General features: G+C 35.3%; 1 protein-coding gene across 6 annotated transcripts in view; it reads right to left on the bottom strand.

Annotated features, from left to right (window-relative positions):
- BEND5 (BEN domain containing 5) overlaps positions 1 to 27063 on the bottom strand; it is a 979469-nt gene that overhangs the window by 946245 nt on the left and 6161 nt on the right. For all 6 annotated transcript variants that reach the window (XM_030032521.2, XM_030032519.2, XM_030032517.1 and 3 more), the window contains exon 2: positions 15410 to 15532. In XM_030032521.2, coding sequence (XP_029888381.1) covers positions 15410 to 15532 — 123 coding nt within the window. The remainder of the gene's footprint in view (positions 1 to 15409; positions 15533 to 27063) is intronic.

The raw sequence follows: 27063 nt of genomic DNA on the forward strand, positions 1-27063 counted from the left end.
AAGAATATAATAGGGGGTATCAGGAAACCTGATGGATTATCAGGCATATTTTGATTTTTTTAAAAAAACTAATTTTTTGTAATCAGCAAATTGATTCTGTTAAGGACACACAAAACCTCACTTGCAAAAACCAATTCTATACACACTGAGGGATTTGGCCTCTGCAGAACCAGGCATTACACAGTCACATGGATATTAGTATCTTTCTTTTTTCCCCTTTCTCTCTTATTATTTTTGCATTTGCTTGCTGTATCTTACTGCTGATAAGGCCTAGAACCCAACCTGAAACAGAACCCACATAAACAGACCTCAGCCTGAACACACACCATTAAAATTGTGTGGTTCAAGGTAGCACCCCCTGTGTGTATCATACAACAGGACAATTACACTGGCTAGTACTCTCATAAGGAACTGAGTCTCCACATTCCTCTGCAAAGTGTTTGACATAATGATGCCCAAACCATATTAGGATATTTTCGTGCCATCATCTGGCAAACAATACTAAAAATGGAGTAATGATTGGCTAATAATTTTTTCTAGGCTCCATGACTGCGAGACAAGATTATTTTATAGGACTAAAACATGTTAATTAAGAACACTAATAAAAATAAGTTTATTTTATTTGGTTAGATTTTCTTGGTCTTTCTGCAAGATTGGAAATAATTCACAACCTATATCTTTCAAATGTAGCATCCATAGTAAAATCACACTGGATTGCATTAATCAGCCTATACTTTCATTTTCTCCACATTTTCTAATTCATACACTTTGGAATTTTATTTTGCTAAAATATGCTAGCCTATATTTGCTATCACTATGAAGTCACATAGATAATAAAGACTAAATCACAATTATCAAATTATAGTAATACAGCTTTCTGATTTCAGTATTCTTTCTTTCTCATATGAATCAACAATTTAACATATGTCTTCCAGTTATTATTATCAGTTAACAGAGCTTGTTACAGTACTCTCAATGAACACAATATTGCTTACCTCATCATCTACATTAAACCAGCCAAAAGTGAATAGGTTGCAAAAGATAATGCTTGTTCTCCCTACTCTTTTACTCAGCTGGTTCATTCTTCATTAGTCTGAGTCAGTGGAGATAACCTAACACAATTTTTCCAATAGTATTTAAGTTTTCCTGTACTGCTGAAATAGTATCAGCTATTGTTATGTTATATCTGAAATAGTACGTATTATTCGTAATATCTGTTGAAGCATGGCAGACTTTAAAAAAGCAGCCCTACAAAGGAAAGTCCATCTTATCAACCGTGATTCAGGATGACACATACTTTGTTCAGTTTTAAAGAGTAATCAAAGGTGTGGGCTTAAATCCAATTAGTGTACTTCAAAGAAGACAATGTCAAAATGCTTCAAATGGTGATTCTACTGTATAACACTGAAGCTCTTAACTTCTGTGAGCCTCAGATTTCTAACTAAAAAATGAAAACTAAAGCTCACAGTGATCTGCAGTAAGAGATTATAAGCACACGCTATTATTAACTAGGCCAATATCCTAAAGAGAAAATAAAATTAGAGGTCTTGGAAGTCGTGTATTCACATCCTAAGAATCTAGATGTCATAATGATTGTTACACTACAGACATATTGGACAGACACTTTTAATTGAACTTGATTGTAATCACTCAGAATGTTCTTTCTTATTTTCATGCCATCTAATCAGTTATCTTTCTTCTAGCATTCACTCTTACTGACCTCTGGCCCACTGAATAACAGAACATTTTCCCAATCACCACATGACTATTAATTCACAGAAAGTTCCACAAGCTTATGATCTGACCCAAAGCCAACAGAAATCATTGTTTCGCAGAAATTTTTCCACTGATTTCTGCCCTGGACCAGGCACTGAAGATTTGGCATCTGTCAACATAGATCCCCTGCGCTTGAGAAAAGATTCAAAGTGCACAGTTGAAGTTAAGTTTTTGGTAAGAAACATTTCCTGTCCAAAAGAACATGCAGACTGATTAAGGACAAATAATCACCAAACATCAGGACAACAGTTCCAGATCCCAGTTCCTTTAAATAAATAAATAATAAATAAATAAATAAATAAAAGAGAAAGAACTTTGGAAAGACAGATTTAAGAAAATCTTTCAAGGAAGAATAATAAGGATATTTGCAGAGGAAATCACATGAAAATGGGAAACCATGACTGAAATAAAAGGGACAAAAATGTTTACTGATGAAAATGCAAATGCAAATATGAGGGAAGGAAATAAACGGATCACTAAATCCAGAATGATAAAGAAGAGCACACAGATGGGAATAATGAAAAACAAAACAGATGCTAATGGAAAGCCGATAACATAGAGTACTAGAGATGAGGGTAACAAGGTTTAATTTGATATAGCATTCAATGTACAGGCTCAAGAAGTGGGGCTCAACATTCCCTGAACATACAAAAGAAGATACTTCAGCAATAACATTTACAAAAATGCAGAGAGGAAAGAGAAATAACAGGCAGGATAACATTGCGATAATCCAGTAAGAGGATGACAAGTGTTTGGGATAAGCGAGAATGGATCAATCCTGAAGCTACTGAAACAGAACCATAGGAAATACATGCAGTAATAACCAAAAGTCAAGTTTCAACTTGCTATCATCTTTTATTTTTTTAGATGAAAGCATAAATTAATTATAACATTGCAGTTCCATTCCTTGTCTTAACTTTACTGCTTAGTGAGGAGTACATCCGCAATGCATTTCAGAGGAATAAGTGCATCATCATATGTCACCTTACCCAGCTCCGACATAAATTAGCTAGCTCTGGTATTCTGACAGCAATGTATCTGTAACAGCACAAAACTTAGAGTGAACTAACCGTCTCAGTATTTATCCAGTCTTGAGACATTTTCGGCTGTGCTAACATTGCTATGCAATCTAATTTGACTGTGCCTACACAAGTGCCAGTCAGCTCAGTGCAGGTATACGTGCATTTACATGATCACTTGAGCACTGAAGATATTTCATTATACAACTTAACAGTAATATGAAAGATATATGTAAAGCACTATATAAAAACTGCAAATAAGAAGAAAGACAAAAAAGGAACACAAATGTCAAAATTTATTAGTCAATCATTTCAAAACTCACTGTGAACCTAATTTCTTAAGCTGACCACCAAAATGCTGAAAGGAAAAAAAAATCTAGACGTATTATTCCTTAGCTCTATATATTTTTATATTGCATGCATGAAAAAGGCTTTAAAGTTTTTCACATCAGAAATTTTACATTAATTCACAATCTTAGAAAAGGCTACTAAAGATGAATTATTCATAAGGTAGTACAGTAGCAACAATAAACATTCAAAACCAGGGTTTTTTTAAACAGAATAAATCATACTTCTTACAAACAAGAAGTTATCTTACAGTTTCAGATGAGAGAGAGAGAGATGTGATTCTACCCAAAATTGTTAGAATATAATAACCCTCAATATATTATGGTAATCTACCTTCATATTATGTTATTGTAGCAGATCCTGGAATTCCAGTAGCTGTCTAAAGAACACAGAGTGATAATATATGATTTGTTCCCAGTTTGTTTTCAGAAATACAAACACTAAATCAAAATTAGCATGCTAAAGACTGAACCTAGAAGGCAATTAGATTACTAAACAGAATCAATAAATGCAAAATTAAGCTCTGCATGTATCCAAAATAATGTGTTTCCCACCTAATAACTTGTATCCAAATTCCTGTTAGGCTGAGCAAAATATTCTAAAATATTTTCTCCTAAAATCAGATAGTATCAATCCAAGAATAAAAATACTTTTAGTTTATGCAGAAACACCTCTTCTGAAGTATGTTTTTCAATGAGTATTCTTTCAAAAGTACAGACCATTAAGTATTTCAGTGTTTTGTCTCTTCTTGCATTACAGTGGCAGCTCAAACAAGCAAAGATCTTAATTTGGCTTGTTAACTTTCGAAGAGCAGGCAGTTGAGAATTTTAAAACAATTTAGAGAACAAGAAGAAGAACAGAATCTGTCTGAAGTGTATTCTAATTTCAGGGGAGGGAGGGAGGGGGGAAATGGTAATCTTCTAAGTGATTTCTAAGGGATCTCTGGAGATTGTCTAGTCCGCCCACCCTACTCAGAGCAGCGTCAGCAAGAGGACGTTGCTCCGTAGTGCATCTACTCAGGTTTCGAATACCTCCATGGATGGAGACTCCACAGCCTTTCTGGGCAGCCTGTTCCAGTGTCTTCAACTCATTTAAAAAAAAAATAAAAATTAAATGTGATCATACAAAGGTATTCATTTATCTGGAGCTGACAAGCAAGTAAAAGAAATATCGTTCTCCCAGTTAGTGCTCCCTAAGCCATGTACTGAGCAAATCAGCAGCACCACATGTTGCATGTCACACAGTAACAGAGAAACAGCAGCACCGCACTGCTGTGCAACACAGCCAATGTCCCTTTGAGTGCAGGACCTGATGCAAACATTTCAAATGTATTTTCTCTGCTTCAGTCCCTCTCCTTCTGTTCCCTTATTCTTTATAACATCACTATTTGATCAAATCTAGTAGACGTAATACAAGATATGAAATTTCCTAAATTTCATTCATCATTTAGTTCACATGAAACTGATGCAAAGCACTCTTAACATTTCTTAGCCATTTTACACTCATTTCACACAGCTGAAATTTACTACTAACCGTGCTAGGCAGTCAAGAACCGTGTCTTTTGTGCTGCTGTCTTCTGCAAAACAGGATAATATTACAGGTTATTGAACTAACTGAACAAAATACCACTATTTAGTCTAGAGAATATTTCAGCATTCTCCCAGATGAAAAGAAAGCCTTTCCAATACCTCTTAGCTCCAAAATATTTACTGTTCTGATGCCACTTTATCTTTTATTCTGAGCACAGCCATTCCTTCTGATATTTTATATAGCACCATCTGCATAAGCAGAGTAAAGAACACTTTTTAATTTCTAGTTCTCAATGGCTTTGATCTAAAAAGGCAGAGGTTAAGGATATAAACAGGACACTGAAGGCAGAGAACTACTCTGGGGAAATAGCAAGGAGAAGCATCCCTACCAAAATAAACAATGCCAAACTTTTTCCACTGGCACTGCTCTTCACTCTATTTTCCCTGAGTTTGAGAACCCAGCAAGATGAAATTCTGGAAGGGTGGTTGGCAGCTCTTTTTAAGGCTTAAAATCAGATAAAAATCTAAGGTAAAGTTAAGGTCTGCACTGCACCCATCAGAAGAGATTGACCTGGACCTACCAATCACTGAAAACTAACATGATTCTCTATTTTAAGAAGCAATTATTCAAAGCAATTATTTCCTTAGTCAGTACTGAAGAACAGGTCACCTGTTACTCTATAGAGTAACTATAGATTTATTCAAATCTAGGGATTTTATATGAGAAGAATTCTGCATCTCCTCATCAGTGACTTCCAATGCTGTAATAAAAATCTTTAGGTAAAGCACAAGCTCAGCTGGATTTTTTTCTTCATACTTTCAACTGTCATAGGTCTCTATTGTGCCACTATATATGCATACCTCTACACATTCATGAGTGATTAACTGATGTCACATTCATGTTCATATTAACATGTGCAGTTTGAAATAAACACAGCTGCATTTATGTCAATGATTTTATATTCAAATATATCTGATTATGCTGAAATAAACACAGCTGCATTTATTTCAGTGATTGTACATTCAGATAAGGATATTTGTTCAGTGTAATGTAATGTTCCTTCACACTGGCAGGGACATTGCTATTCTTTCTTGTATTTCCCTCTATCACTTTTCCAGATGGAAAATTTTGAACAGAGCCAGAAAAATGGAAAATGGAAAATTTATCTCAGAACCTGGTATATATGAAAATCTTTCTGCTTATTCTCAAAAATGACTTAAACATCTTTGTATAAAGTATCTCTGTTGTTCATTTTTTTATAATTCCTTCTCTGTCAAAGAGCAAGTTTACAAAAATCCTACCAAAAACTGAAAGTCTGATGGAAATGTAAGTACCAGGAATGTATAGCGTGAAATCTTAAGAATGGATCTGCATTGGGTGTGTTTCTGGACAGCTGTTGCTAATGTTAGCACACCATCTTCAACCACTATCTTCCTAAGAAAATCAGTTTGAATGGAAACAGTAACTGCAAGATTTTCCTTCCTATTACCTGATCAAATAATAGTTTTGCATGACATTAATTTTGGCTTGTAACTATAACCTGTAATCTATTTTTAGAAAATAATAAAAGACTATCCTATGTAGTAACAGTGATTAACCATTTAACCAGATGTATCTATCAGGTGAGATCAAGGTCTAGCCCAGTAACTGCTAGAAATGGATCCCTAGAGAAGAGCATGGGAACAAAGCAATCATTTGAAGATACCTCCCCAGGATAATTCCCCAATTTACAATGTACAGTTTATGAACCTTCTGAGCCAGAGATGGTGTCAGTGTTTAGTAGATCTCAACTGATTTTTCTTCCCTGGTCTTGTCAGTTGGTTTTTTTGCTTGAAAGCATGACACACATAAACTTTTAGCATCCACATCCTGCAGGAAGAAGGTCCACAGCTTGCTTAAACAATATGTGAGGAACCATTCTGCTTTGTTTGCTTTCAACACATTAACTGCTAGTTTCATTTGATGGCCCTTAGTTTTTGTACAAAGAGAACAGACAGGGAACCACTGTTCCATATTCATTGACATTTTGACTAAGAATCATGATTTTACAGACCTCTAATATATTCTTCCTCAGTTGTCTCTTTTCCAGAGTAAGGATTCCTACTCTATTTGGTTGTTCCTCATACAGATGCTGTTGAAAATCTGCTCTGAACTTAAAATTATCCAATCTAAGACATTTCTGCTTCCATTTCCAGTTGCTTATTCCAGTCCCTCTCAGGTCAGTCAAACAGCAAATCAACACATGTGCTTCTATACTAGCAAAGGAGATGCAAACATGCGGTAAGAGGCAGGAGGAAAAGGCTAGGTCTTGAAGAAGGTAGCATGATAATCAGAAGATAAACCGACTGTGAAAATTATAATCAGCACACCAACTACAATTAACATCCTAATTCTTTACTGATGCTATTATACTAATTCTTCTTGCATTGTCATTAGCTCCATAAGTCATTAATATCTATTTCCCACAAGTTAAGATACTTGACTAATGCTCTATTTGTTAGCTGGTATCACATCAACACTAAGCACTCCCCCATTCGTAAAAATGTCTTCCATACTATATTCTCTTTAGATATTTAAAAGGTTAATATTTAGTTCCATTTGCAATGCTGACCTAGCAAGAAAGAAATTAATTTGGCATTACAGCAGTAACATCAATTTCCCATGTAACTTTAGTAATGCATTTACTGGAAAGAGATTAATATCAATTCCATAAATCATTCACATGCTTTTTCCGGAGTTTGAGACATCTGAGTAATGTCATATATGTTAACTGATATCACTTTGTGCATGCTACATCCATTAATCTATGCCTAGGGTCATCATTAAAAAACAAAAAAAAAAATTTGAAGTCAATCTTTTGTTCTTAATTTTTTTGTGACTTCTAACTTGCAGTAGTCCAAAGGTATTGATACTCTGATAGAATAACAATGCTTTGAACTGGGAACCGACATTTTCAGAAAAGGGAAACAGTTGTTAAATTATCCCTACTGGTAGCAATAACCACGTAATATCTTTATGTGAAATATGGCATAAATTAATGTCAACAAATAAGGATACAATTAAAATAAAGTGTTTCATTAATCAGTCACACCTCAGTGCCACAAATGTAGGCTCAAAACAGAAATCATTACTGAAATACATATCGACTTTCATTTCTTTTGTTTCTACATTGCATATGAGCTTTCTCATAGAAGTGAAAGCCAAAAGAGTCTACCTGACTTAGTGATTCTAGCTATACATGACATTATAATACAGGAAATTTGGAATAACAACTAGTTTTTGCTCCAAAACAGTTTAGTCTACTACTAAAAGTGTTTACACTGGAAGAAAGTTGCTTTAAACAGCTTTTGCACTTTTTATTTCTATTAATGTGCCATTATTACATTTGCCTGTATTGGTTTATTCCTGTTCTAGGATATCATAGTAGTGCCACTAAAATCAAGGTGAAGAAGGGTATTTCTGTTCACCTAAATGTAAACACATGTAGGATCAGCTTGTTTGACAATTCTGGAAGAATATAACAATTGTATATTAGATGCCAAAAATGCAACTATTTCCCAGGGTGGATTTCAGTTTTCTTTGAAGATAATGCTAACAGTATTGTCTTCTGTATCATCTTAGTTTCCATTTTTAAACTTTTTACAAACACACACGTCCATTTCAGAAAAAGTTTTGCAACTCAGGTTTTACAGTATTTTATTAATCACAAGTAAGATTAAAATCATCTCATTCTAGCTGTGTAAAGTTACATGTCAAGTCTTTGCAACTGGGACATAGGCACCCCCAAAGGGCAATTCATCCTATATTATCTTTGCTTTTGTTCAAAAGATATCTTTCATGGTAAAGCTCAATGGCCTATTTCACGCCTGTAAGTGGTTACAATGAGATCAGCGGAATTACAATCACTTACTGCAATTTTGAGTGTTGGGCAAAGTGTTTTAGAAGTACATTATCCTATTTTTGAAATACAGAAAGATATTTAAAACCTTAACAGAAAAGATATGAGGGTACTTCTCAGTCACATGAGATCTCTTAATACATTGTAAATCTTAACTTTTTCCAGCTGATTAATATCATTTGCAATCCATCAGTACTGAATTTTTTTATCAGGTTTCTAATACAAAATATTACATAAACCTGCTGTAGGAAAAGACAAACTAATATTTGTCAATCATCTTCACTGCAAGGTGGTGGTACATCAGTCAACATAATAATATGAGGTTTACAGTAATTGAGATTGAATCTAAAATTTTACAAAACTTTAATTACAACCTTTTGAGCATAAACCACAATACACAAATTACCCAATCATAACATTTTTTCATAAAAAAATAAGAATTCATCCAAAGGATAGAAGATTTAATGACTCTTGGCGGAGTTCCACTTTTTGGTTGAAATGAGAATAAAAGCAGACAGCAGCTTCATTTCTAATTTCAAGAAACAGTATTTTTTAACATTTAAACAGCATTATATTTGACTAACAAGCCAAAATATGTATTTTCACAACCTTATAAAAAGCCCCTGTATTTAACAGTATGAATGCTGAGATTTACGAACCTCTGTGAGCCAACACTGTTCCTTCAGTCCTCAAAAGCAATTATAAAACAAGCAATTTGAGCCACAAGCAGCAGAAACTGTTGAGCTTGGGTTTTTTAACCATCCTCCCAACACATCACAGGCTATCACCTAACTCCAGCTTCCTCCCATGTTCCTTATGACATCCTACCAGGCAAGACAGAATTTAATTCAGAAGTATGTGATTAATTCAGATGTACAGGCCAGAGTGACCAACCAATACATCTGTGGTGACTGGCAAGCCAGATGATACCAAACAAAAGGAACAATATTTGAATATCCCTTGCATTTTTCTTCAGTGAAGCCACAGCTGGCAATGTCAATAGAAGTTTTTCATATGCCAGTTCTCTACATCAAGAGCCTGGGGAAGCAAAAGCTATAGCCATTTTGAGCCCACCTTGAAAGCACTCTGTGACGGAGCCGTGAAGGTAACTTGTGGCTACACCCAGCAAACAGTCTTTGCACCATGAGAAAAAAGTTGTGGATGCCTCTGTGGGCACAGGTGTATTCTGAGCTCAGAGGATCTTTGGTCCTGTCAAAGCCCTGTGAGCGCTGCAGTGAAGATGGCTGCCGAGTGGAAGGTATTTCTCACAGACTTTTTGAAGGTATACTTCTGTAGTGGTTGTAGAAATACAGCCTGAATTCATGGCCGTGTGAGCCATGCCTCGTACCCTGCCAGAATAGGTGTTGATGGACGCTAGACAGTCCAAGATGAGGTATTTTAAAGAGCAAGTCATCCATATTGTCTGATGGCATCCTCTAGACTACCACAAGAATCCAGTATGTTTGAGGTTTCTCCTGATTTATATGAGATGAGTGTGCAGGGAACCTGAACTAGAACTGCTTCAACACTCAGAGAATCTAGTCAATCAGCAATGCTCTCAAAGGACAGCATAAACTCAAATCTGTAGGTTTCAATCTTTACACAAAAACAAAGAAAAATATCCATGACCGAGAGCTTCTGATGTTTCATGGTCCATTTCAGAGCTATAGGATAGCTGCAACTGTGTTTCTAACACAACTCATGTTCTGGCTTATTCAGCCATGCTTTTGGGCTTGGAAGAAAAGTGATGTCACTGTCAGCTATATTTCTTCTCTCTGAATCCTGACATAAATGACATTTTTGCAGCCTGCACAAGCAATGGTCAAATCCTTGAAGTTCCCATGCTTTAAGGTCATTGCCAGAATACATCCTCCCTTTTGCAGAGCCAGAAGATTAGACTGGGACTCTGCACAAAGGGTTGAACTGGCATCAGCACCATAAAAATATTGGTCTCTTTTTAAGGATTGAGACATTTGCTTTATGTTTCCTTTGTCTACTTTGCAAAATACATGTGAAAGGCTTCATGTGTATCATGTAAAATTAATAAATTTAATAATTGTTACCTCATGCAGAAGCAAAGCTACTGCAGTTATGTAAGCTGCCAGAAAAAAACTGTTTTCCGGCACTGGAGGTATCATATCCAAAAACATCTGGTACAGGAAAAAAATGACTAAGCAAATAAAAATAAATCTTAGGCACAACCCAGACAAGGCTGCTGACTAAATTGATGCCAACAGAAATAACATGCGCTAAGCCAACACAAGACAGTAGGGGCAGCTGGCTAAACTAAACTTTAAAGTCATTTATATCCACACAAAATAAAATGTCTGAAATACCATTTCATCTTGAGTATAAGATGCCAGATTCCCTGAAGAACATTTTTACATCAAAATCTGGGCCTGACTCAATCAAGATGGACTTCCTTGTACAGCAAGAGTGAATACATCCTTTTCCCCGAAGCACTATATTCTGCAAAATTCCCGGTTTTGCCAGAACAGATAGGATGAGAGGTGAACATTTGTACAGCACTGCATTGCTGCTAAACTGAAACTGTGTTAATAATTGAATGCATTAATGAATACTAGGAAAAGGAATTACAACTGACCAAATGTGTACATTTCAAATGTGACATTTATTTCCTTTAAATTGGTTCTATGCGTAGATAACACTGCTTCCTTTTTTCCATGAAACTAACTCACATTTCTTGTGAAAATTGACATTATCCAAATATTATGTTGTGGTATGCAAGAAATCTGAATTTTTGTCAGTTTCTTTTATGCTAATGATAAATTAATGTAAAAAGTTTCTTTTGGCTGTATGTATTCTTAAATATTAATAAAGATAACAAGGAAGATTCCAGTTAGAAAACTAGCTTGAGCTCTGGGAAACACAAATTCAAATTCCTGATATACTTGCAAGTTCATAATTCTCTCTCTCCTTCACTCCTCTGTCTGTTATTTATAAGATAAAGGTTCAACCACCATTCTTCATTTTCAATAACTGAATTTATTTTACAGCAATGATTCTTTCACTAGTATCAGATTCATTAAGGATAAGTTAAGTGCAAGCTACAAACTGGTTAGGTAGCTCTTCTTCTGAAAAGGATCTGGACGGTATAAGGGATCATAAATTTTATAGAAGTCAACAGTGCCATGCTATTGTGAAAAAGACTGGACTGTCACATAGCAGAAGTAAATAGATTGCAAGGAATGTCATGTAATAAACTCTACATAGTATTGGCACCAGCTTCTCTGAGTATTATGTTCACCTTGGACCGTTGCTTGTCAAGAAAGGCATGGAACAGCTGGAGAAAGACCAGCGGAAATAAAGAATGATAGAAAATTTGGAAAATGTGACCACTAAGGAACTATTGAAAAAAATATCAGTTATTTAACCTGAGGAGGAAAAGGCCAAGGAAAGATACAATAGCAGCTTTCCATTAAGTCAAAGAAGAAAGGAATAATCTGCTTTCTGTGCCTATAGGACTGGACAAGAATTATTGCATTTTTTGTAAGAACATTTCTACATAGAAAGAAAATGTTTCTTATATTGAGCAAATTGCAGCATTAGAATGGATTGCTGCTTTCTCATTGAAACTTTTCTTCACTGAAAGTCTCTGAAAAGGATAGATAAAGATCTGTCATGAATGGCAAAAATAGTGTATTTTGCCTCTCAACAACAGAGTGGAATAAAAAGAAAACCCAATGCCCATTTCAATTCTATTTTTTATTATTTTTTGGAAGCAAAGCACTTCAAAACAGCAAACCGGACATTGGTTTTCAGACTACATAAAAACACACCTCTCTGTCTCAAACGAATTCCTACTTGTCAGCACTACTTAATACAATAATGATAGCCATTACAAAAATGAAAGCATATTAAATAGCATTTCTTCTGTACGTGTTAATCTTTTTCCTGCTTTCTCCCAGTTTAATACTCTTTCTCTATTCTGAAAGCTATTTACTCGCATTTCTGCAATATAAAATCATAGTCATTGAAAAATAGGTCTAGAAGGGAACCTTCAGTTCTATCAACCAGATCTTTCAAGAAAATACAGAATGCAGCCAAAGAGAGGAAAGCCACTTACGGAATCACATTTAACACAACTGCTATCCTGAAAGTAAATCATCAACAAATAATCCACTGGTACCACTGTCCAACCAGTTTTGCTCCATCCTAACATAGCTTCGCTAAGACCAAGACCATTTGCTGTGAAAATGTTATATAAACCAACATCAAAAGTTCTACTAAAGTTACATTAGATATAGAGTTATAATCACTGTATAGTATAACTATTGTGTTTTTTAATTGCATTGTGTTTATTTTTAAAGATTTAATAAATACTTAGAAAACTTTAACTGTAAAGAAACTTTAGTAACAACATCATCATAATAGACATAGCACAAGTCTTAGGAAAAAATCTATAAATTATATCCCAATAGCCTATTTCCTTCAGGTATATTTAGGTCTATAAGGTAACACTAACTTGGAATTTTTATAAAATTAATGTGACCTGTTTTCATAGAATCACAGCATCATAGAATGGTTTGGGTAGGAAGGGACCTTTAAAGATCATTTAGTCCATTCCCCTGGCCATGGGCAGTGACATCTTTCACTAGATCAGGTTGCTCAAAGCCTGGTCCAACTTGACCTTGAACGCTTCCCATGATGGGGCATCCACAACTTCTCTGGGCAACCTCTGTCAGTGTCTCACCACCCTCATTGTAAAAAATTTCTTCCTTGTATCCAAACTAAACCTATCCTCTTTCAGTTTACAACCATTGCTCCTTGTCCTGTCTCTACAGGCCTTGGTAGAAAGTCTTTCTCCATCTTTCTTATAAGCCCCCTTTATATACTGAAAGGCCGCAATAAGGTCTCCCCGGAACCTTCTCTTCTCCAAGCTAAACAACCCAAGTTCTCTCAGCCTGTCTTCACAGGAGAGGTGTTCCAGCCCTCTGACCATTTTCGTGGCCCTCCTCTGGATTCCTGTAGCAGGTCCATATATTTCTTGTAGTGGGGACCCCAGAGCTGGATGCAGTACTCCGGGTGGGATCAGTTTTATAATCTGTTCTTTAAAAAAGGCAATTCCAATAGGATATTACCATTTTAAGGTGGTACTCAAAGAGCATCAATACACTACTGTATAAATGTTGTATACTACTGTTTGGATAATAGGAGGCTATAGATTTTAGCATTAATAACGACTTCATAAAATATCCAATAATCAGTTAATTTTCTTTGACCAGTTAAGGTACTCTAAGCAATTACTTGGCTGACATATAACAAAAGATGAAGTGAATTTACATATGAAGTGTACACAATATTATTATCATCCTTGCTAATACATCATCATCATGAGAAAGTAGATGAACGTATTAATTTTATTCATATTTGTATTTTGGAGGTGTCTAAATATGCAAAGCAACATCACAGCCTCATCATGCTACAATGTAAATAAACACAGTATTTCAAATAGCATCTGCCTCTATCACATGCTATTATTGTCAAAGTATATAAAGTATGAACGTTACCTTTGAACTGAATAAATGCTTTAATTTAAAAATATAATTAATTCTATTGTTCAAAAACTGGAATTAAACCATCATGCAATGATACACATTACTTCACAAATAATTTGATGGCTGCTACTGATCCTTTTCATTGCAGAGCAGCTTAACACAATAAAGTAAATTTCTCAGCTTGGCCAACTGATTAATTCCATAAGCCATTTTCTGATACAAAAATTCATAAAACCATAGCTATGATGAAATAGCATCCAAAGTATTTTTAAAAATACATAACTATTGTCTGAACCTTCAGAGACATGTCTTAAAAATAAGATACTCTTTATTACTCACTGCATCATTTATACCTTTTACATAATGTAATCAAAGGATTTAAATAACTCAATTTAATATTTATCCAGGAACTGGCAGCCAGTATTCTACCCTGAGGGACGTAACTCTTCATAAAAAGCTCATTTTACAAGACACTGTAGCAGTTTTGGCATTACCAGCACCTCTCACATAAACCATGCTGAAAACTATAGTTTATCCTGCCAAATGTCTTTTGTACATATGGTGTTTAACAGTGCTCTGTAGGTCTGTAAGCCAGTAATAATAGATTTAAGCTAAAAATCTGGAGACACACATATATGTAACACAAAAATTTAAACAATGCTGCATATTCATATATTTATATTTACCTACATACCCCACACACATATAAACATACATGATTAAAAATATTCTTTAAATTAATATGCTAACTATAACTCTTTTAAAAATAATTTCTCTTTCAGTTTGCAGTAGCTTCCTAAAGTTTAATTCTCCTTCTCTTGACATCAGAGGCAGAACTTCCATTAACCTAAGCAGTACAGAATTAGGCCACAAGAAACACAAAGAAATATATTTAAAGACAGTACGTACACATTTGTAAAAACTTCTAACTATGCAAGGATAGGCTTAGCACTTTACAAAGTTAACTTCCCCAGTAAACTTCCAAACTAAATTTTAAAATAATATATTTTAAATACTACATCTTTGATTAGTGGGATCCAAAGAGTATATAACAATAGAATAAAATCCAGTTATGTATCTACATGTGGTAAGAGATGGACCTCACGAAATGTACACTGTAGGTAATGACAAACTTCACAACCCTTTTTACATTTGAACAGTCTGATTTTATGTCATACTCCGACTGAAGTGAATCAGTGAGTTAAGTAGTATTTAATGCAAGTCTTAGAATTAAGACACTTTTCATAAAGTTGAGCAATACAGTTAAGTGTCAATATATTGACAACTCCGTAACATAAAATAATGCTGAAAATGCTTACCACTTTCAAAACACGCATCAAATATAAGATGTCCTTTTTTAGGCTGTCCACAATAACCAGCTGGGAGAACAGTGTACTTGCTCACATTCCCGGCTATGATATCATCACTTCCTATGGCACTACCTGTTGCAGTAAAAGCAAAAAAGAAAAGCATGGGCATAAAAAAACAAAACTATAAAAACCAGTAGAAGGATATCCCCCAATACTTTTCTACATAACATGAAATTTGCACCATTTAACATGTGCACCAGTAAATGAACTCTTTCTTTTCAAAGTTTATTTAAGAATTTGGATATAATAATGACATCATACGTCAAAGCTTCCCTAAGTAACAAACCACACAGCCTGGTTTCTTGCAGATGCATGTCTTGTGGCTGAACACTCTCATATGCAATAGTCTGGTATTCAGCTGTATCGACTTCTTTTGACTGGAGATCCCTAATACGCATATTCTGCATGGATTCCCTAGAACTGAACTCAGCAGCATCTTACTTTATCATAATCCTCAGCAGCATCCTCCTCACTATGGGCATTAATGGCATCTTTTTCCTCTATCCTGCTGCCTATTTTCATGCATCTTAAATGAACTATTGAGACTGTTAAGTCCCACTCATATTTGAAATTTGAAAATTATTAGAAGAGAGAGACATACAGCCATGGAGGCATGTGAATATCTGAGCCTTGCCTGCTTAGGAAACAAAACTCAGAAAAAGAACTTAAATAAAGAAAAAAATTTTTAAAGCGTGGGGTTTATTTCATAATAAAACATAGGACGACATAAATTTTCTATACAATGGCATGATTTTTGTCAAAATATATCAGTAGTGTATACATTGAAAACTTTGTCCTTCCAGTAAAGTTATACTAACAAATTGCAGTGTGAAAAAAATTCATTTCCAAATAGGGATGGAAGAACACAGTGATTTTTTTCATTTGAGAAACGTATAAGAAAGTAAGTTAATATTTGTATATTATATTATACATTAATATTATAGTATAGTGAAACAAATACACAATAATATAACTAGCAGTTCATTCTTCTGACATTGGCTCACCATTTTCTTCACTATTTACTCTTTGGACAACAAATATTTAACAACAGAAAAACTATCTTCTGTGTTACAGAAAACTAGAAGAAATGTGTATGTCTTCAAGTGCAGAAGGCATGTGATGGAATAATGGGATGATAATATCTTATTTCACTCATAAATAGGGCTACTAAGGCTTCTAGAAATAGACTTTTGGTCTGTACTGATTTTTTGACATTTAAATGGGTTACAGGGGATGATGAATGTGACATAAAGCTCAATTTGTTTTATTTTTATATTGAAAACTATTTCCCACAAATGTTACAAGCAATTCATATCGGCCCTGAATGATGAAAACAGCTTATTAATTAAAACTGACCTTTCCATACATAAATGTATTCCACCTCTTGAGGCAAAACACCTTAGCTGAGGTAACAAATTATATCAACGTATTAGTGACACCACAGTTAAAGGGTCTGTCAGGCTTTCTATTATATACTCATATTTTCAAATGTATATAAATCCCAGATTAAAAAATATGTATATCCAGGTCAACACTCAGCATATAAATCCCCAGTCTTCCCAGGGAAGAAATTTGAAACTTACTTTCTTTGAGAAGTACTACAACAGAACAAAGAGAATTTAGACCTTTTCTTACTTTATCATAATCCAGAAAGTTAGATATTAAATAACACATGCTATTATTTTTTAGCAAAATTATTATTTGCAACCTCAAGGTTATTTGTTTTAGACTGAATAATTACCCACAGATCACAATCTGCAGCATTTAAACTGTTTTCTTTAAATGTAAAATTGCTACTTCTGATATTTTTGGCTCAATGTTTTTTACCAGCATGGTGATACAATTTGCTTAAACACTGGTAACACCAAAGGCAAACTTAGACCTGGATGGGGCATGTGTATCTGTATGGCCATGACTGTGTCACTTAATACAATTCATCCTTCTGTGTCATGCAACCTGTAATTCAGAACAGCAGCCACAGGAAAACCATTTCCTCAGTTTCAGTTCAGTGCCGCTTTGATTAAGAGCCCCCATATACCTGTCATAGTTAGTCAAGTTAATCGTTTCTAATCCAACACATGGAATCAAGGACAGAAAGAAAAATTCAGGGAAAACCTGCAGATCTCCACCATGAATGCATGAGCTGCCAGGGACCAAAGAGAAAGAATGGGAGGCAGGGAGTCAACTGAGTAGAGCAGTAAGAAGACTGAACTCCTCCTGGTAAATGCTCACTTAGTCTGAGCTAAAAGTAATAGGCTTCTTGCAATTCTTAAAAGATAGCTGGGAAACACTGCTTAGATAAAGATGAAGAAACTAGAAAAGATTACATCATAATACTGCCACCCTAAGACAGTGTAGGAAAAGAAGGCATAAGACAGAGCTACGTCTCCCTTTCCACCTAACTGACAAATTAGAAAATCTGCCAATGGAGTCTTTACATGATGCAGAAGGAAGCTGTCAAGTAACTGTGTCCTAGCAAAAAGTTTCCATCTGCTCCTCCTGGCCTAATGTAGCCATTCAAGAATGAGAAAAAATTCATCAAATAGCCTATAATTCATAGTCATTTAATAATATTAATCTCTTCTTGCATGTTCCTTATTACACAGTACTTTGAATATTCAGAATGTACTGTTGTTATATTTTGAGTTATATTAACTTTAGTTAATCTCTAAACATGCAAAACCGCAGTCTTTGAACTTCACATTATTATATAGCACAACAGCATTATATTCCTTCTGGCATGTTCTCCTTGGGAGATAAAGGCCAAACTACTGGCCGAAAAAGAGCCTGCATTGCTGTATTACTAGATTACAAGACATGGCTTCACGCTTGTCTGTTCAGCAGATGCAGTGAGTGTTGCTGAGAATACATTACCATCTTCAGATGGAGAGAACCGTTATACTGTGCCATAAGTCCTCTGGCCAATAAAGAGATACTGTCCTCACAACTGGGGAGCCCTAAGTAGATTTTCCTGACTGAAGGCAAAGATGTATGACAGAACCTTGTAGGGAAAGGAAATAGTACTTCAATCTGAAACAAACTGAAAGGGAAAGAGAAGAATTAATTGAAGTACGTCCTGCACACCACACTTAAGAAGACCAGATTTTCATCTGAAAAAGGGTTAGATAAGACAAGTAAAGGAAAAAGTAACTTAGCAAAGAAATTTTCTCAGACTGTAGGTCTTATTTTGTCAATTATTTTTCTTATAGGTTGAAAGACACATAGCTATTTTATTCTAATTCTTCATAGCTTAAACTCCTGGAGTCTCCAGCAAATCCCTAGGATTTACTTTTACCACAGTATTAAACTTTGATGGTAATTTTCTATCAGGTATAAAATCTGTAGGTGTCTGAAATCTCTGTAAGTATATAAGGTTTTAAAATAAAACCTGGACAGAGTCTTCTGGTATCTGCATTCATCACTATTGTCATCGTGGATATATTTCACATCAAACTAGTGAAAATGAACAGAATCATTTACAGGGGACTGGGATTCTTAGGAGGAGTTTGGAAACTTCCAGAGCTTCTTGCTATCCTTAAGTTCAAAGGAAAAAGCCAGTATTTTTTTCATTTAGGCAAAGATGAAAACAGTATTTGCGACAATAAACATCACGCAAATTTAGGTACATTTTCTTTAAAAACTGCAGTTTCTAGAGGAAGTTACCTCTTTAGTAAGTAATAGTTACCCTCTGAATTGGGTAAACAACAAAACCAGCTTCCAGCTGTGACAAACTTCAGAATCCACAGAGTTAGCAGCCGGCAGCTACCCTCATGCTACATTAGGTAGGAGAGCACAGCTGCATTAAAACAGACATAGAAAAATACAGAGTGAATTTGCCTGGAAAACCTGCATCATTCTTATTATCAGACTTACTGCCAATTAGAAAGGTAAGGTAACATGAAAAGATACAGTAACTGCAAGTGAACTTTGTAGAAGTCTTTCTTTAAATATTACAAATGTCATCAAGACACCTCTCATTCTGTTATGAGATCCTTATTTTAGAACAAAATTAGGATACATTTTGCTACTGAAAATTTCCACAGTGTAAAGATCTAATAGCCAGATTCCCATCATCCAGGGGCCAAGAAAAGTTTCCAGGTATCCTAACAAAGAGCTTCATCAGCCTTGAGCAGTATTGTTATTGTAAACCCATACAAAGAAGCAAATCTAAACTCTCAGTGCAGTTTGCAACAAACAAAAATTCATTCAGATGACCAACAGCAACTCCTATTAGCTCCTAAATATAACAAGTCTCTAGATGAACACTGCTCAACTCACATTTTGGATAAGTAACACTTATGGAGGATATATCAATAAGAGTGTCTTCTCCACAAATCAGAAAACTGCCAACAGTGTAATTTTAGCAAAATTCTTTTCTATGATAGCATTTGTACAAATCTATAGTCTTAATAGCTGATTATGTTGTCTTGTTCTTTGATTATTTTTTTTTTAATAAAAGCTTTTATATCATTGTCCCTAGGCTTCAGCAGCACTGATGCTCAGGAAGACTTGTTATTTCTGCTGTCAGCTCTGAATGCTCTATGGCCATTCTAAAAATCCTACAGGCAGCAGCAGGCAGGAACTTGGAATTCCAGCTCCACTGGCTTAAAAAATGCTACGAAAAAGAAGAAAACACAACTGTCATTTTGATCTTCACAGCCATGTATCCTGCAGCAAGGATTGGGCATGACCCTGAGAATCTAAACATACTGCAGAGAGAGTTGTCAATCTGAAATGTACTTAATTCACAGTAACCGTGTTCTGAAAAGAAATGGAAGAAATTATGTTAAGACTACAAATCCCAGGGTTTGGGATAATACCCAGCATGGTACCAACCACACCTGCTGCCTCACATTCAAGTACTGTGCCCATACTGTCACCATTACCTATTTCAAAGGTCAAGCAGAACAAGGAAAATGTTGATTATCACAGACAGCATTCTCATACAGCTTGGTCTAGTTCTGAAAAATAGTAACATTGCATTGTTATTTAGAAACCCAATTTGAGATAAAGCATCTTTAAAGTAATTGTCTCTTCAATTACTTTCCTCCTACAGTTTGACCAACACACTGCTTGTCTCCAAACTGTAAGAGGATATTCATATTCAAGAAAACATGCAGAATAAAAGACAAGCACCAGTTTAGCAGAGATTATCAGGTAAATTCTGAGCTTTGCAAAGGTTCTGAAAGTACTTAGGAAAAATAAACTCCAAGGTTACTGCCATGGACTTAAAAAGCTTGTGGTAGGTTGCATAAATAGGAAGGAAACATTGTGATTTACTGTTTGGGTTTTTTTACTTTTACTGCACAAGTTGCTCTTTCTACAGAGGCTACCAGACAACATATCCTTTTAACCTTCCGAACACAATTCCTAGGCTAATGCACCATTAACTTTTTATTTTGGATTAGAAGGCATAAGTACATCTAAATACCTCATACTTCTTTAGATATACATACCCAAACTGATTTAGTGTAGCAGAAGGTATGGCATAGGTGTCTCAGTCAAAGCTGAGAGTGGAAAAAGTCTCGCTCTTATATGCAAACATGTCAAAGCAAAACGATCACTAAAGATGTCACATGGGGTCCCTACAAAAGGCTTGGTGGTACCACAAAGAGCACTTTGCTTAAACGCTTATATTGAGCAGACAGCAAGCAGCCCAAAGATAAGAAGGAACAAAAAAGTATGTAAGGTGCTTAGCCCAAAACAAACCCATCAACTTACTGGCTGATGAAGTGTGAAAAGATGATGAGAAATCTCCACTGCCCGGTCCACTCAAAAAAACTAGATCCAGGAAGAGATACAATTATCAATCCAAGGTCAATTATAGGTCCTTTCCAAAATCTAGTGAAGAACATTGAACTGAAGACTGTATCTGGCAGACAGATAGTGCTCTGAACAATGATTCCTCACTCCCAGTGGCTGGCATTGTCTTATGAGTTTACAGGAAAAGAAAATAACTCAACTTGTGTTGACTTGTATTTGTTTTATATGTAATATTTGTTTCCAATCTTTAACCTAAAAGCATTACTTCAAGCTTTACTTCAAGAATAATTATTTATTATCTCAATGTGGGCTATCTCCAAGGATATACCTTCTTGTCAGAGGCAAATGGCAATGGAAATTTTTTGTATCACTTTAGTGAAACCCAAACTGTCCAAGAAGGTATGAACAATTTTTCCTCACAAAAATAAAAAAGCAATTAATGTTTTGAACTCAGTAAGCAAGAAAAAAATAATATCTATTACTCTTTTTACTGTATCTCCAACCTATCCACTAAAACACTCATTGCCAGAAAGGAAAAAAAATTACTGAAAAAACAGTAGTACCAAATAAGTTAACAGAAAATATGCTTATTTAAAAACATTGTAAGAATCAGTGAATTTCATCTGATATACAGATTTATTCTTTAACAAGTATTTGGCATCCTGATAATATCAGATATCACGTGATGTAACCGTTGCTATAGTAGCAATACTTCTTTAAATAAAAGACAGATCAAACAAAAGCATAAAACATATAAATTGTAAACAAAAATGTGATGCATCACATACATCCCCAACTACCATGGAAAAGACTAAACAATAGCTACCGAGGTCAGCTAGTCCTCAGAGTTGCATCTGCAAAAAAGTAATTGTATCAGCAAGTCCATCCTTTCTAGGAGATAAGAGATGGCTCAGAGAATTAGATCTGCATATGAATGATGGGTGATGCTGAAACACCAGTTGAAGAGTGCATAGGAATTCAAGTTCTAGGTCAGCAAAAGATTTTTGGGGGTGTTCCTACCAAGCAAGAGGAAACTCTATGTCTAGGGATTCTGAGGCAGGAAAAGAACTGAAGAGTTAAAGCAGATCCCTTGTGTGATACTACAGAACTTCAATAGGTAAAACTTTCTTCCATGGGGTCCCATGTCTTTTTGAAATCTGTAAGCAACTGATTCCCAAAGACAAGGGGTGCATATAACCTGCAAAAAATACCAAGTCAAAACAGGCATACAACTGCAGGGTTTGGAATTGTAGTTGGTAGAAAATGTCAGATAAGGGCAAAAACTCATGATACTATCCACAAAACTGGAAAAAGATGTTGGTGGCTGAAGTCACTCACTAGTATTCACTGGTACCATCCTAAAATGCTGTAAATATTTCCCATGCTGCTTAATCCTGAAACAAATCAGCTTTTATACACCTGGTTTTCTATTATATGTGAGGGAGGATGAAGAAAGTGGGAGGAAAGGAAGGGAAAGGTTTATGGATATATGCTATATATATATCCATATATACATATGGATGCTATGTATATATCCACGTTTCAACAGCTGCCCCAGGTATGATTGATTTAAGAAAAGCCAGTTATCCAGCTTAAACTTTCAAGTATATTAATGAGACCCATGTACATACTATGTATTTTCAAAAACCCTTCTTTGACAAGGTTTTTAAATGCAGAATGATTACGTGCAAAAAGCTTACTAAAAGATATTTCTGAACAACCTCAAAAAATAGCACCAGCCAAAGGATATTGATTCAGTTAGTTATAGCTGGTGCAGATCAAACTTTAATTTCCATGTATAATACTTCAGGTTTCATACGGAAGGTATGAAGCAGATGGGCTTAATGCATACTTACACCAATAAAGCAACACCAGATCCAGCCTACGGACTACATTGACCATTTCCCTTCTATGCAATAAAATCATATTTTATTGCAAAAACTGTTTTCAGTATAAGAATATTACTTCCTCCACGCCTTTTTTTTTCTTTATCCACACTGTATATTCTAAAATAAATATTTTTTTCTGATTTAAGAGCACAAGACACGATTAACCAACAGCCAAATCATGATAACCTAACCAGGAGTGAGCACTATGCCAACCAGGTGGTCTTTATCCTACATGAACAGCATAATTAAAATTATTTTAATGACCACATAACTGGAAGAAGTAATGACAAAATAAATTTCTAAATTAAAAATAACTCATGTTCGGGCAAGCTGAGTGCAACTAAAGCATCTGATATGTAGCAACCAATGCAATGACCCCGACCAATGACTATGTAGCCTTCAGTGACTAATAAAGTTGAAATCTCTGTAAGTTAACAACTTTGTGTGTCTCTTCTTTAGGACCAATTGATTCTCAGCTGGGAAACTGAAAACGACTCAATAGGTAATAATTATTCCTGATACAACAGAGAAGTGGGTTTATTTCAGCTTTCACAAAAGGCCAAGGCTTTATTTTAATTGTTCTAGGGTTCATACTCCTCAGTCCTGACTATCACGTTCAAAATGCTTGCCCACAAAAGCCATCTCCTGGAATTACTAAGTATGAAGTACTATGGAAGTCTTTCAAGAGTATCGGCAAGGTCAAGTAAGAAAGATATAAATGGTGCTTTTTCTCTTTATTAAAATTACCCCTTTCATGTCAAATTCCTAGCACTTTTAATGTCTCAATATGTTCACTGATTGAACAAGAGCTTTCCAAACCTGTATTTAAAGAGATGTCTATGCCATATTTTGGAAGACATGAGCTTATCTGCTGTGATCCCAGCAAGGCCAAAGGAAGACAGCTATAGCTGTGATGCTGCACCTGAGCTAAAACGCTGTATCATGGACATTATTTCAGGTTCAGCACTGAGGTAATACAGCTGTGCATTCTAATTTGGATCAGGCTTTTATCTCATTCTCGGGTATTCTTCAAAGGCAATCAGCCTGGTGAGCTTCAACACAGGCCAGCTGTGGTACTACACCAAACCCAGTATTCAGAGGTATTTTGATTTTTTGATATCTAAAGTGTGACTACTGAACAAAGAAGAAAATTGATTGGATTATCACTAAGTAAGACTAGCATTCAGGAGACTTGAATTCAATTCCTGACTCAACCACTAACATCTTTATGGTGGTAATGAATCCTTATCCATGGGAAACTAGACCTTCCATGAGGGCTCCACAGAGCACAAAATCCTTTGGGGAAACACAGCAGCAGCTTTGCATAGCACCATCTTTCTTTTCAAAACCCTGTATTTCACAAATGATTGGAAAAGAGGTAGTTGCACACTGCCAGAACTGATTGGGCTATCGTTACGAGTGTGATAAGCGAAAACTGGGTGACATAAGTTCACTGACAATTTCTATTTTGTGTATTACGCACCATAATTCAAGCATCCTTCTTTGGGTTGAACTTCTATTTTTCCGTGGCTCTTGAATATGTGTAATTTAAAGATACAGTTTTATGCTTGCTTCCTATTTCCTTTTTGTTTAGAGGTAGGCATGTCTTCTGTCAGTCAATTTAACTCAACAGTAGTTTCAGACACAGTTAATTTCTTCACTTTGGAGTTAAAATCTTCTTGACTACTACATATTTAAAATAATTTGGGGATTTTAGTACTACTTCAGGAATAATTTGTTCCCCGAGGTTGCTGAAATCAATTACACTATTAATTACTGCTGTAATTATAATTACTCATTGAAACAACTCCTTTAACTTCTTAGTTCAGAATAGCACCTTTCCCCCTACTTTCCAAAACAGTCCATTCCAAAAAGTAGTATTTTAAGCCACTGAGAATTTCTTCCACCCAAGCATTGCCCACTCACATTGTTGAATTTACTCTTTAGTTAAGAAACACTTTAACATAATCTAGTATTTCATATCAAATAATTAGATCATTGCAGTGTTTTATTTTATTGACAAAGTATAAGTACTGTATAGCAAAATATTTAAATATTGTTTCAGAATTCCTGTTTTCTAACACAAAAATGTCAGCAAAGCAAACTTGATCTATTAACTCTCTTGCATCAACAACGTAACAACAGGAATTTAACTACAGAGAACACTACTCACTAATACACCATATTCAGCAGTTTTTTAACTAAGCAAATGTTGATACAATATTTATAGGAATATGAAATGCATACAAAGTATTTCAAATATTCGGAACACAAGCCAAAATTCTACGTACAAGAAGGCTTAAGAAGAGAAGGCTCTGAGATCAAATTACTGATTATTTATACTTCCTAGAAATAAAATAACCAGCAGATATACTGATACTCTGTGTAGTTACAAAACATTTGTTATTCTGCAGTACTACAGACTTTGCGTATAGGGAAGTAGTGCAGAGGCAAGTTTATCTCAATCCTATTTTACATGGACAGTTCCCCTGAAATAATGCTGCTGCCTTTGGATTTGTATAGGTTATTTGAGGAATTTTTCATTAATCAAGTGCATCATACTACCTCATCTGCATTATATATGCAAGATAATATGATAGTCACTTGATAGGTGTTACCCAGCTCTAAAGTTTACTGTAATCGCACAGTAACTTTGCTGCTTATTGCAAATGAAAACACATCGGTAGACCTGTAATGAATCCAGCTGGGCTTTCTTTGGAATGGATTCCTGCTGCTCTGCTCTGGTGATTCATGGGAACTGACGTTCCACTTGCTTTTGTAGAGATTGAAATTCAACACATTTTTCAAGGTAGTTATGAAACAATATGTAAAAGCAAAATCTTGCCAGCTTTCACTCTTGATTGTGAGATCGACTGCTAAGCAAATAGCTCTATGAATTAGCAAGTAAATGAAATACAGTTAGATAGCTTATTTATTTAATAACAATACTTTAAGACAACTACTTTATCCTCCCACCCCCTTTTCTGCATTTGATTTTTGCCACAATGAATCTATGAAATCAGCCAGTTAACCATACTGAAAGAACAGGGACACGTACGTATATTAGAAAACATATGTATCAGACTGTATAAGTTTTCGTCTCTAAGCTTAATACGTTACTTATCCAAAAATAGAACCAATCATGAAAACTCTTTACTATACAAATATATACATCAAACTCAATGCAAATATTTGCAGGATCAGGGCCCTAGATTTAATACTGAAGTCCACATCTCTGAATTTGTGCAGCCCGTGACAAAATGAAATTGAATTCATTATTATTATTTTGGTAGAGCGGTTTTCCAAACCATTCCAACACACAAATAGTAAAATTACTTCAAAAACCATATTTAAAAATCTAAGGGTAAAAAATATAGCACTTCTTAAACAACAGGCTTGGCCTCTGTAGCAATGTCAAAAAAATGAGTTGTGGGGATAATGTGAGAGGGAAGCTGGGACATGGGACACATAGATGCGTACCCATAACCAACACTTGATTACTTGTAAATTGGTTTACCTCTAGTACAGATTAATTGCAGACACAGCTTGAGCCTAGAAGAACTTATTATCTCAGGTACAATGCAATCTAAACATGGCAATTCTGCCTCAAGGCTCCGCAGGCCAACTACTTTTGGGGATTACTTGAGAAATCTAAGCTGGTTTCTATAGAATCACATAGTACTGGAAAAGGGCAGCACAATCAATCCTCCAGAAACAAGAGTGATGTAGCACGATGCATACACCTAGGTGGGTCTGCTGGAGCCAGTCTGCATCCAGCAGCACCACTGCTGAGCAGAAGCAGCGCTGCTGGATCTGAGTGACGTTAGCAGTAAATATCTGTACCAAACTCCTCTCCGTGTCCTCTAGAACCTCATTTATGTGCGGGTTGATGCTTTCTGTTATCAGGGTACTCTAGCTTTTTATTTAAAAAAAAAAAATTAAAGATGACTA

The sequence above is a fragment of the Aquila chrysaetos genome, chromosome 12 (genome assembly GCF_900496995.4).
Source record: "Aquila chrysaetos chrysaetos chromosome 12, bAquChr1.4, whole genome shotgun sequence".
In the NCBI taxonomy this organism is placed as follows: Eukaryota; Metazoa; Chordata; class Aves; order Accipitriformes; family Accipitridae; genus Aquila; species Aquila chrysaetos.